We start from the raw sequence: 13773 nt of genomic DNA, 5'->3' as shown, positions 1-13773 counted from the left end.
GAGATTGGTTTGTGTGATGGTCTGGGCTGCATCCACAATTTGCTGCAATTTCTTGCAGTCTTGGATGGAGCTGTTCCCAAACCAAGCTGTGATGCATCCTGATAAAATGCTTTATATGGTGCATCTGTAGAAGTTGGTGAGAGTTGTAGGGGACATGCCAAACTTCCTAAGCCTTCTAAGGAAGTAGAGACTTGGTGTGCTTTATTGGTCATTGTTTCAATATGGGTGGTCCAGGAGAAGTTGTTGGTGATATTGACGCCTAAGAATTTAAAGTTTTGAAGTCTTCTAGAGATCATGAATATGTGACGTTTCAGGTTGGGGCCCTTCTTCAGACTGGTTGTGGTATGGAAGAGAAAGCTAGAGGAGAGGTGGGGGGGTCTGCGTGTGCGTATTGGTAGATGGTTGGACAAAGGGCAGAGGTGAAAAGACAAAAGGCTGTGAGATAAGAAGTGAGGATGTAAATGTGAAGCACGAGGAAGGGATATATCTGGGAGGAAGGGAAAAGGTGGCAAGATTGCAACAGAATTGTGTGAATCGAGGTGGAGCGTAGAGAAGGGAGAGGGGAGGGGAGTGTTTGTTGATTAGTTACTTAAAATTGAAGAATTCAATGCTCATGCTGTTGGGTTGTAAGTTACCCAAGCAGAATATGGTGTGCTGTTGCTCCAGTTTGCCAATCTGACAATGGAGGGAGCCCAGCACATAAAGGTCAGTATGGGAATGGGAAGGGGGGTTAAATTGTAAAATTAATGGATAATGTAAACAAAATAATTTAACACAATTGCTATGTATGAACTACTCGAGACCACAATCAAGAAATAAACCTCAGTGAAGCTTGAAAAGGCCCTTCTAACAAATTGGCAGAAAGGATACATTCAGTCCCTTGACAAATGAAGAAACCATTTCCCAGAACCAGAAGACCATTTTAACACTAAATTAAGAATCTCATCTGTGCCTGTCTCACAAGCAAGTACCTTTCCATTGGAAGCTAATCAAAGCAAGAAGATGTAGCAATGATTCACTGCTTTTTGAAATTTGCCAAAAGATCTATCTGGCAAACTATTTCATCACCAGATATTAACATGTCATGTCAAATGTTTGTTGAAACTCCAGAACAAGAGGGAGCACTGCATCAAAGGTCCTGGCCGTAAGACGAAGGATTAACCAAAGACTTGCCCGAGTGATATGAAGTGTGCAGATTTTGTGGCATTTAAAACAAACAGGTATATTCCTGCAGGTTTGGCCAATATTCATCATAGAGTACAATTTCTAACTTGGAATCCCTACACATGTTCATGTACAGCAAAAGCAGATTTCAAGATCAATGAAAATATCAGATTTCAGATCCAGCCTTAAAACTATGAAATACAAGAAATAAGAATAAGGTGCTCTTTCTTATCCCTCCTCCAACAGTACTTCACTATTCACAAGATGAATGAACATCAGTATCAAACACAGGCTTTTGAATTATTATCTTGGAGTCCATCTTATACTTGATCGCTAATACTCAAGCTGCATTCTTTAATCCATAAAAGGAATTTAATCAGATATGATTGAGCTTTATAACACGACTTCAATTTGAATTAGACGGCAAGTCAAATTAAATGTAAAATTTCCCACCGATTGGTAGCCAAAACCAAAGATCTTTGGCCAAAATGTTAGTCATGAAAAATGACAAAGTAACTGATGCTCAGTTAGGTCATTTCCTCTTTCGTTAAAGTTTCTGGGCAACGTAACTTAACAACTTGGACCAAGGGGTTTTAATTATCTCAAGATACTGAATCATAACTAAACTGCACTACGTCTGGAGAAACCTCACAGGGAAAAATTGCAGGAGCAAGTCAGATAAGTGTATTAACCTCAGTAACAAATAAAAGGGCAACATAAAAACAACAATAAGGTTACTACTATGGTCTACAAGTTGTATTTTAACATTATTTGTATCTACTTAACAGTAATCGTTTTTTTTTTTACACTTTATTGACTGTCATCTGTATTTCATTGCCCAGTCTACAAGTCACCACATTGCAAAACTTAAGGTAATTTTTTATCTCTAGTTTACTGCAAATAATTCTTTCAAATGCATGGTTCACTGTATCAAGTCAATTTCATACCAAATTCTAATGATTTGAAAGCTGTACTACTCTCTTTCAAATCAATGAGGAGTAAGCCATGAAGGAATGCCAACAAAAGCTGCAAGGTCATGCACGATATTTCATGGCAGGGTCACCAGAAGCTTTGTTGGATGACAGAAGGCCATGCGAGTAACAGTAATGCTGTGGACCAGCCTCCTGTAACCATGGGTGTTGTATGAAATGATAGAAAATGTGAAAAATGAAGAAAAACAAGATGCAGGATAGGCCAGTTACATGGTCCAGCCATTTCATTTGGAAAATTCCTGGTATTCCAATTAGGGGACAAATCTAAAGAAAACTCCGGGCAATTCGGAAAATGATTCTAAAATCATTAAGGAAAATGCTACAATTGCATCAAATGTTATACCACTCCAAAACCTTGGGTCATTAACAAATTATATTACGTACGGAATGCTGAGACTTAAAATGAGGGCAAATCCAGAACATAAGTTTCTTCCGTATGAATGTGCAGACTTTTGTGTTGATTATAAACCGAGCTCTTAAGGCAAATTCAGATTTTCTCCCTTTTACATTTTGATTAACTGGTTTTTTTTTTTGAATGTTTTTCACTTTCCCACAAATATTACAATGACATCTTCTTCCTTGCTTCCATCACCTATACATCTCCTGAAATAGTGGAAGATGATACCAAAAAAGAGCTGCTGGAGGAACTCAGTAGGTCAGGCAGCATCTGCAGAAGGAAAAGGACAGTTGACGTTTTGGGTTGAAATTCTTCATCTGGACTGAAAAGGTAAACGGGATACAGCCAGAATTAAGTAGTGGTAAAGAAGGGTGGGGCAAGATTGGTGGATACAGATGAGGATTGATCAATGGACAGGGGTAGAAATACCAAGAGACTGGGAAGTGAACAAAACCTGTGGATTCTGGAATCTAATAAGAAAAGGTGAAGAGTGGAATCAAATAGGGAGAGATGATGGACCACAGGAATAATAGAGGAAGGGATTTTGAAGGCGAAGTGTGCGAGCGATCAGCAGGTAGAAAATGTGGGAGAATGGAAAGAAACAGGTGAAAAGGATCTGGGAAGTTGTTTTTTGAGGAAGTAACTAAAAAGTTTTGATGAGGGCAAAGCCATAGACGTTGTCTATATGGACTTCAGCAAGGAATTTGATAAAGTTCTACGTGGTAGGCTGCTCTATAAGGTTAGATCGCATGGGATCCAGGGAGAACTAGCAGACTGGATAGAAAATTGGCATCATGGAAGCAAGCAGAGAGTGATGGAAGATTGTTTTTCAGACTAGAGGCCTGTGGTTACTGATATTCCTCATTGATCTAAGGTGGGCCCTTTGCTGTTTGTGGATCAGATCATCAATTTGGATGAGATTAACAAGGCATGATTGGAAAGTTTACAGATGACACGGAAGTGGGTGGCATCGTAGATAGCCAAGATGGTTATCAAAAATTGCAGCAGGATCTTGATCAGTTGGGAAGGAGGATCGAGGAATGGTTAATGCAGATTAATACGGATAAGTGCAAGGTGTCGCATTTTGGGAAGTCAAACCAGGGCAGGACCCACATAGTAATTGGCAGGGCTCTGGGGAGTGTTGTAGAACAGAGGGATCTAGGAGTGTGGGTAGATAATTCCTTGAAAGTGGCGGCACAGGTAGACAGGGTGGTCAAGAAGCTTTTCAGCACATTGGCTGCGGGGTTAAGGAGGCAGCGCCCAACCTGGGGAGTAGAGGTGTCAGTTTGTCCAGCGGCATGCGGAGAGGCACCAGCTTCCGCTGACTCCTCAATCCCGCTGCTCGGCGGCCGGCTACGATTCCAGAGCATCGCCGATGCCTCACTTCAGCATCTGAACCCCCACCGATAATGTGACCGACGTTAGCTGAGCTGAAGATGGGATCCAACCACTCTCACAAAACGCCGGTGTACGACGAGGACGGTAAGAACACTCAGTTCACTCAATGCAAACTTTAGGTCATTTGTTCCTTGCGCCCGCGGAAATCTCCAGCACGGTCAAGACGAGGGGGTTCTGAAGTTGCATTCTCTCAATTGAGGACATTTGCTCAACTCTCCTAGAAGCAACGAGCCATGGCTTTACCAGTGGTTGTCTGTCTAACTGAAACCTCTCTCTCTTGTTTCCCCTCGCACGTCTTTCACCCTCCTTCTTTCTCCCCCACCTCTCATCGCCGGTCCAGTCTCTCCCTGTCTCCCACTTGCATCTGCCCCCTCACTCTCACCGTTACACCCCGCTCTCCCCCGCTATCAGGCACCTCGATCGCTTTTTAAAAAATTCTCGAATGACCTTTGACAAATCCCATGATTCCTTGCGTTTTTCGGAATACCGAACTTGGTTATACGGGCAAGAGAAAAATTAAACATGTGTATCTGAATTGTCAATTTGAGTGCTTCAGTGGCACGCAGAAAAAAAAATACCATACAAGTTCTCGAGACACAAACATTTTCTCGGTCCATGCATGTAATAATAGATTCATATCATAATTGCTTAGAGGTAACCTAAGTGCCAATTAGTGTTCTTGATCTTCCAGTTCGAACACAAAGATGCATTTTTTTATAAAAGTGTGCCTACTCAGGCGAGGAACTGCAGAAGCTTGGCACAAACCCATGTTCTCCATTGGCACTCCCCCAGCAAAGCTGCTCCCATGGTTCATCATTGGGATCCCCGCAAGGGCTGGTGCTGGAGGGCCACAGCCAGTGGGAATAAGGCTGCATGAAGAATAATGTCTCTCCACGTCATTTTGGCTGCACATTTCTCCCAGATGGTGATCAAAGAGACAGTCGGATCCAGCAATCTTTGCACACATAGAGCAAGTGGTAAGAAATCCCTAGTAACGGCTGCACTCGCCTTACTGGCAAGAGTACAACTCTGAACTCCACGCCCGAGAGCCAAACAGCCACTTGTGCCGCTTGCCCATCACCGGCCCTTATGTAATTTTACACGGAAAAACTGCACCACTTATAAAACAAATTATTTTTTTCTTTACAAAGAGTAATGAAAATCTGTGATTTTCATTTAAACAAGATCATGTATTGATGGGTCAATTATAATTTTTTACATCTGAGTTCGACAGAGTGTATTTGAACGTCAATGTGGGGTGGTAGATATGGTCGTGGTACTTAACTACGTCCTGACTGAAATCACAAAACAGTCTTCAACATCTGAATGATGCATTTCCATCCCTATCACCGACATGGAATTAGATTATCTGGTCATTATCACATTGGCAGCAATGTCACTGCACAAGAACTTCATTAGGAGTTCCAAATGGAGGATAACATTTCAAATTCAGAACCAGACCACCTAGTATTTAATGCATAATTATGGATGACAAGATTTAACTGATTTGTATGATATAAGATGCTTCACTTCAAGTTCAATATGGCCATGTTAACATCAATCACAAATTGTGTGCTCATATACAATAAGTGTACAAAGAATGGATCTTAATTTATACCAGAATTACATGTTGGAAATCTACTGCTTTAAGCACCCAGTTTGTTTTCCTTTCTATTGTCACCATTTAAAAAAAGATTCACGGAATTATTTGTCAATTCATATGTTCTGAAAACTGAAAGAAAAAAAAATTACCTTCTCAGTAAATTTTCTTCCGAGTTTTCTTCAGGCATTTCTTGGTTTAAGGCCTCTTGTGAAACATTCGACATTCTGTTTGATGTTGGTTGACTGTACACCCGCTCCCAGTGTCCCGTCTCATTGTTAAATGTTAGGCCCATTGTACGCTCCCCCTGCTGGCCAGAGCCATGCCGGGTAAATCTGCCTTCTGAGCTACTCAAGCCATGAGCCCTCCCCATGATCCCCCTACTCGGTGGCATCGGGGATTGGCTGCTTCCATGCCCTAGTGGTTCGTAATTGTTTGGCACATGCCAAGAGCTGCTCTCATTCGATGAGAAAAGTTGTGTGGTCCGCTCCCATCGCTGAGTATCATGGTTGAAAGTTAAAAGGTTATGGCATGCTCTACAACGACTCAGATGTCCACCTGATGAATTGGAAGTGTTTTCGGCATTTTGCTGAGATGCGCCAGCTCTATTAGGTTCTATGTTGTTATTTAGGATCTCCTGCACCTGCTGGGACTGATTGGCCTCATCGCCAACCCGCTGATCCACGTCCTGGAAGCGGTCCATTTCCATGAAATAGCGGCTCAGGTTGCACTGGAGGACATTCCTGACAGAGGACTGATTGTTCGGTCTCTCTTCATCTATACTGCTGTTAGCACCAGTGTTGACACTACTGCTTGTGCCAGGACTAGAGACACCTCTCCCCTCAGAAGCTAAAGTGTAAACAGGTTGAGTGTTTGTCTCCTGCTGTCTCAGCACAGATAGCAAGTTTACAGAGGACGCACTAGTTCTAGGTGGTGGCATGCTTTCCAATTCAGACCTTGGTGATACGTTCAGCATTGTTCTTGTCCAATCAGACCCACCTAACCTTGAACTCTGGTCCCTGAAGCCTGGGGTGGTATTAGATGGTTGCAAACCTCCTGACTGGTATGCCGAGTGCCCTAATAAACCCCTCCTGCTAGTGGCTGCAGAGAGATTTCGGAGAGAGTTGCCAGAATTCTCATAATTTACAGTACTGAATGCAGAAGGACGGTCGGGAATACGCGGGTCGGGCTGGGATAAAGGCCTTTCAGGAGGAATACGAGGCTCAGTCCGTGCAGATGTAGAGTTGGTGGTAGCAGAGGATGCTGAAGGAGTACTGTCTTCATTGGGGACAGAAGTGGAGGAAGATGACCTCAGTGCAGAGCAACGACTACAAAAACAAACCAACCCCATGTGATGAACACACTCCTGAACTGGATAGCTGAAGCGATCACGGAGCACAGCATATACGGAAGTTCTACCACTTTCACCCGCTGGCAAGGCGTTCTCCTCAGCTTGGTTCTGATCTCCTGTTGAAGTATCTGATGACCGTGAGGATAACATGTGTAGAAAATTGTGGAGCAGTGGTGTTCGACGGACAGGCTGCGATTGGAGGAAAGATCGCTGGCGATACTGAGGTGCTTCAACGTTATCCAATGGAATTTCGCCATCATCGTCATTCTGGAACAAAATAAAAAATAATTAGAATATAAACTGCGGAATCCAAGATGTCTTAATCCTGCCACGTATTCTCCAACTAGCCATTTTCAACCCACATCATTTAATTTTATTTTGGGGGAGAATTGGAAAAATGCAATGAGCAACAATGGAAGGAAATTACACAACAAAACTTTGCAGCATAGATTGGCAGCATAGATTCATCCAGTGTATCCTCGGGATATACTGGTGAACTATAAACTAAAAGTGCCCCTAATCGATCCAAAAGAATGTGCTTGCAATGACTTTCTGTGAAATTCAAAGATTCACTGCATAGATTCCATGGCCAAACAAGTCAATCTAGAGCAATAGGTAACTTTTTTTTTTAAATGTCAATTCAAACAAAGTCACTGGAGCTCCACTAGCACATCCTAAAATTTCATGTGCAAGTTCACACTAGTATTTAGTTAAAGCAATGTGCTGTTACCCCTGCAATTTATAAACCCAAGGAAATTTGTGAATTTTCTTTGAAATAATTCCATTCATTCGAAAATTTTGCTTTGGTCTTTGGCTGCTTCAGATGCAACTACTTGTCTTTGGAAGCTTCATTTTCTCCTTGCCTAATCATTTCCTTTACCTTCCCAATATTTTTGGCACTTGCTGGCTGACAAGTTGAGTATAGTATTGCGATATTTCACTGATCAGAGTTGCTTCCCATTGATCATTAGCTCAAATCAAGTTAAAACCTGCAACTCCATTAGCTCCCTAGATCACCCAGTCAGTTTGTTCTAAGTGACTGCTCAGCACCCAATGCCCTTGAAGTATTTATGTGGTAATACTGCCTGCAGCTGACAAATAGCTTTTAGGTGGGGTGTTCCAGGGGCCAACTAAGGCTGTTCTGATAGTCCACAACAGATGCTGTCATTACAATCATTGCTAAATTACAGCAATCAAAGAATCAGAGGAATACATTTTAAAAAACAAATAAGAAATTGAACTTTGGAAAAACAGGCGTCAAGCCAATACTCCAGTTCTACTGCCCTAAATATTTGTTGATGAAAATGCGCATTACAACAAGGACTTCCATTATAAACAGGAACATCACTGTATAATCTCATTGTCTGTAACTCATTCTCAGCTGGCCCACAGCAATGGCCTGTTTCTTTTATCATCGTTACTTTTTTGCATATCTTTCATTCATGTTTTATATCTCTCTCTCTCTCTATATATATATATATCACCGTCTACATCTTTCGTTTCCCTTTCCCCTAACTATCAGTCTGAAGAAGGGCCTCAACCCAAAATGTCACCTATTCTTTTTCTCCAGAGTTGCTGTCTGACCCGCCGAGTTACTCCAGCTTTTTGTGCCTAGCTTCGGTTTAAACCAGCATCTACAGTTCCCTCCTCCACAAACAGTTATAAATTCTGCTTCAGACCTTTGATCACTTTTGAAAGATCAGATATACATCAGTAACTTACCAAGCTGAGCACTACCCATTAGCTAAACAGTTGGACAAAGCTTTCAACATTATAATTTGGCTTTATTTTTTTCTCATATACTTGCTATTCCCATATTTCTTAACATCTCATTGAACGATGATTAACAAGCTGATATATGTTTGCAAGGATATAATCAGAGATAAATCAGAACGCAAAGATAATTTTGTTGCTGTTTATATTACACAACACTTCACGAATGCCTGGTTTCAGTTCTGAACGTTGTCGTGTTCGGCACAATGTTGATGCCATACAACACATTGGAGGACACCCTCAGATGAGAAAAGAGGTCTTCAAGTTCCACAAGATATATATAATGATCACATCCAATGCTAGAACATGCACAGGCATCTGCAATAGTAAACTGGCAAGAATAAAATCAAATATTTTTAGCCCTCATATTGGTTAATCCACCACTTGCCATAGACATGTTCACAGATTGGACACAGTTTCCTCAGGACCCAGTGGTGGTGCTCCTGAGGAACTCTGTGATGGGCGTTGCAGCTGCCCATCCAGTATATATTCTGTCCCTTTGTTACCCTCAAGTGACTCTCTCCTGGAGGACAGATGTATTCACTGTGGAAAAGCAATGGGTGGTAATCAGAAGAAATCATTGCCCATTTGATACTGTGCTAAAACTTTGATTAATTGAAAGATACAGCATGGAAAAGGCCCTTTGGTCCACTGTTCCCACGCTGTCCATTAACCTGTTTACACTAGTTCAATGTTATCCCACTTTTGCATCCAATCCCTGCACGCTTGGGACAATTTACAGAGACCAATTAGCCTACAAGCCTGCTCGCCTTTCATTTATGGGAAGAAACCAGAGCACCCAGATGAAACCCAATTGGTCGCAGGGGGAACGTACAAACTCCACACAGACAGCAACTAGGGTCAGAATCGAACCAGGGCCTCTGGCACTGAGAGGCAACGGCTCTGTTTGGCCGCCCCCCAACTGTAAAACTTGATAAGGTCAATAGTCAACCTTGAAAATTCCCAGGGCCTCTGGAAACTGACTATACATGACTGTGCCATCACTTCTGCCTTGCCACTGTAGCAATAATTCCTTCAGTGTCTTCATGCTAATCCAACAAATAAAATTGCAAAATAATTACACATATTGTGAACATTAAGAGGTGGAATTGTTCTATTAAGCATTTTCTATGATTGCTGTTTGGAATTTTTGATCCATGAAAAGTAATTACCTACATTAGTACTCGAGGTATAGTTACAATATGTTTTATGTTCCATTTATGAGAATGAATACCTGTGGTATACTCGGGGAACCCTGACAGCAAACACTGTCAAGGACCTTGGAATATTAGCAGAATTTCTGAAATACCTCTATGTCAAGTTGCAGCTTAACAGCTGTGGTTTAGTTCTCCTGCACATTCCCAGATGGACTGCCAGGCATATGCCCAGTTAGAAACCATGGCTGATTGTCACATAAATACTATCATCTGCTATCATCACAACCCGGTCTGGAGTCAGCCACGTCAAAGTTCAATAATTTAATTTGGTTTCCTTACGATAGAAATGGCTGTTCGGCCCTTCAAATCTATGCCAGCTCTTGGAGTCATCCCATTCCCCCTCATTTACTTCCCTGTAAATGATTCCTCCTCAATGCCCAATAACATTCTCCTACTCCCCACTTAAATAAAGAACAATTTGTAGCACCCCGTTAACCAACTGCTCGGAAGTCTTGGAGATGCGAAAAGAAACTGGAGCACCAGAGGAAACCCATCCAGCCACAGGCAGAGGGCGAGACTTCACACTGACAGCATCAGAAGTCAGAATTGATCCCGGTTGCCGCTGTGAAACAGCAGCACTGCCTTCAGTGCCTCTGCATTACCCCAAGCTGACAGCTGCGTGCAGAAATACCTTGTTTAACCTTACCAGACACGTTAGCTGCTTCTCTCTCTCTCTCACAATAAAAAATGACATGTCAAAAGATCATCTTTAGATCTAAAGGAAAAATCATTTAAAAACCAGTAAATTACCTGCTGGTTTGAAGGATTAACAATTGCAGTCAGTAGGTTGTGTCCCAGGGAATCAAATCTGACCAGTCTGCAAAACAAAGCAATATTATCATCCTGATGCAGAGTCTCGACCCAAAATATTGACAATTCCTTTCCACCCATAAATGCTACGCAACTAATTGAGTTCCTTCAACGGTTTTTTGCACAAACAATATCATTCACTTGTAGCGTGCCTCTGGTAAGAAATGAATTGAGGCAGCTTAGCAATATTAGCCAAGAAAGCTTTCCCGAAAAGGGTCCATGTACGAGGCACAACATTTCACCAAAAACAGTTCATGAAATTTCAGAGCAAGAAACTGTTTTCTGAGGGCGGCACAATTGTAAAACTATTAATGCAACATCTCAGATAAAATATGTTCCATGTTTATTGAGAGAAATTCTATATTGGGGCTTCAATCTCAAAGGAACAAGATAAACACCATAAATGAATGTAAATAATCAACAAGGAAACTTGTAAGCCCACAGCACATTGTTCAACTTGCACGCAAAAACTATTTTATGCTGTGCAATGAAGTACTTAAGGACCAGTGATTTACAGTGTCTGAACAAGGATTACTGTTTATTGCAGGATATTTATATTCGAAGTGCTGGAGTCTCAGTGGATCAGACAGCATTAGTGGAAAGAATGGTTGGGCGATATTTCATGTGAGGACTGTTTTACAAAAGATTCAAGCATCTGCAGTTCCTTCCGTCTCCATTCAGATTCTAACTTTGTTTATCCCAAATTCGATCAGATTCTTTAGAAATAGTAAACCATTAATTCAAATCGGCTGCCGTTATTTTCTTCCAATGCTAAGAACCCGAGCCAGTCATTGATTTTGCTGCAGGAAGGAACTGGTCGGCCACATAACTTGGAAATATAACGAGGAAGATGATTTCAGGGATATCTGTGGAGCAGATGACAGGCAAGAGGAACAAATAGTTGAATTGCAACAAGATCCAGGGTAAGTGGAAGTAATTGACTGATTGGTAAAATCCATGACCCATGGTAAAAGAAAATCTGCTTCACAATGCATCCTGCAGCTTATCCACATGTTCAATTTATTGTCTGCATTGAATCAATTTGCTTCACAGCAAGCCTTTATAACAGAGTCATAGCCATTATTTATTTGCTTTCCAGTTGGCCTGTAAAGCCACAATGAAACATTCAGTAATGTAGCAAATGTTGTCCATTATGCTCCATCTCATCAAAATGGAACATTATTAATGATATAATGCACTGGTTAGTATCCAAGAGTGGATAATGGCCAAATGCATATTCCAACAGTCAAAATCATAATTTAATGAAGAAAACACATCACCGCAGAACAAAGACACCAAGAAAGAATCAAAAAATTGTGGGATCAGTATTATGGCTGCTAAGCATCTCCATTTGATTCTCAGTTAGAAAATAAATATTCCTAGCATTAGAAAGAAATCTGCTTGCAAAGGAGATTAAACAATCTTCAAATAAAACTTAAGCACACATTTACACGCACTGGAAAGCAAAAGGCATTACAGAAGTTTAAAAAAATCATACTTCAAACAACTAACAAATTCCTCAGATGGAGAGTTGAATATGTAGATATTGGGCAACAACTAAAAACACAGAACTTTGAATTGTTCATATATACTGCAGATTGCCATCTTATTTTAAACATAGTAAATATGTCCTTGAAGATAGACACAAAATGCCCATGCGAGTACCATTCGGGGATAGGGCCAGTGTACGCCTGGAACAAGGCACTCGCATGGGCCCCAGCTCTGCCTGTCTCATTGTTGGGTACGTTGAACAATCACTGTTCCAGGCATACACTGGCCCAATCCCCAAACTCTACTTCCGCTACATTGACGACTGCATCAGTGCTACCACCTGCACCCATGCAGAACTCACCGACTTCATTAACGTTACTACTAATTTCCATCCTGCACTCATTTTCACTTGGACCATCTCCGACTTCTCCCTACCGGTTCTTGATCTCACCATCTCCATCACAGGGGACAGACTATCGACTGACATCTGTTATAAACCCACCAACTCCCACGGCTATCTGGACTACACTTCTTCCCAGGCTTCTTCCTCTAAAGACTCTTTCCCCGGCTCCCAATTCCTCCATCTATGCCCAAGATGAGGTGTTCCATACCAGGTCATCAGAGAAGTCCTCATTCTTTAGGGAACAGGGGTTCCCCTCTTCCATTATAGTCGAGGCCCTCACTAGGGTCTCCTCGATATCCCACAGCTCCGCTCTTGCTCCACCTCCCCCCCATTCATAACAGGGACAGAGTCCCACTTGCCCTCACCTTCCACCTAATCAGCCGTCGCATACAGCACATAATCCTCCGACATTTTCGCCACCTCCAACGGGATTCCACTAGAAGCCACATCTTCCAATCTCCACCCCTTTCCGCAGAGACCGTTCCTTCCGCACCCCCTGGTCAACTCATCCCTTCCCACCCAAATCACCCCCTCCCCAGGTACTTTCCCTTGCAACCGCAGGAGATGCAACACCTGTCCCTTTACCTCTCCCCCCTCGACTCCGTCCAAGGACCTCAACAGTCTTTTCAGGTGACGCAGAGATTCACTTGCAGCTCCTCCAACCTCATCTATTGTATCCACTGTTCCAGGTGTGGACTCCTGTATGTCGGTGAGACCAAGCACAGGATCGGCGATCATTTCGCTGAACACCTCCGCTCAGTCTGCCTAAACCTACCCAATCTCCCGGTTGCTCAACACTTTAACCCCCCTTCCCATTCTCACACTGATCTCTGTCCTGGGCCTCCACCATTGTCAGAGTGAGGCCCAGCACAAATTGGAGGAACAGCACCTCATATTTCACTTGGGCTGCTCACACCACAGCATTATGTACATTGACTTATCTAACTTCAAGTAGCCCCTGCTTTCTCTCTCCATCCTTCCATTTTCTCCGGCCAGTCCTACTGTCCCAATTTATCTCCGTACCGCCCACTCCCATGTCATCAGTCTGGACTTGACCCGAAAGTCACCCATTCCTTCTCTCCAGAGATGTTGCCCGTCTCGCTGAGTTACTCCAGCATTTTTTGTCTATATTTGATTTAAACCAGCATCTGCAGTTCTTTCCTAATTAAATATTTCC

At 42.3% G+C, this 13773-nt stretch overlaps 1 protein-coding gene across 2 annotated transcripts in view; it reads right to left on the bottom strand.

Moving 5' to 3' along the window:
- The window catches only part of ambra1 (autophagy and beclin 1 regulator 1), a 325084-nt gene that overhangs the window by 260231 nt on the left and 51080 nt on the right, over positions 1-13773 (bottom strand). For both annotated transcript variants that reach the window (XM_033039200.1, XM_033039201.1), the window contains exons 6-7: positions 10643-10709; positions 5704-7169 (exon numbers count right to left, since the gene is read on the bottom strand). In XM_033039200.1, the coding sequence (XP_032895091.1) occupies positions 5704-7169; positions 10643-10709 (1533 nt within the window). The remainder of the gene's footprint in view (positions 1-5703; positions 7170-10642; positions 10710-13773) is intronic.

The sequence above is a fragment of the Amblyraja radiata genome, chromosome 20 (genome assembly GCF_010909765.2).
Source record: "Amblyraja radiata isolate CabotCenter1 chromosome 20, sAmbRad1.1.pri, whole genome shotgun sequence".
Classification (NCBI taxonomy): domain Eukaryota; kingdom Metazoa; phylum Chordata; class Chondrichthyes; order Rajiformes; family Rajidae; genus Amblyraja; species Amblyraja radiata.
This window is presented reverse-complemented; position numbering and strand designations above follow the sequence as displayed.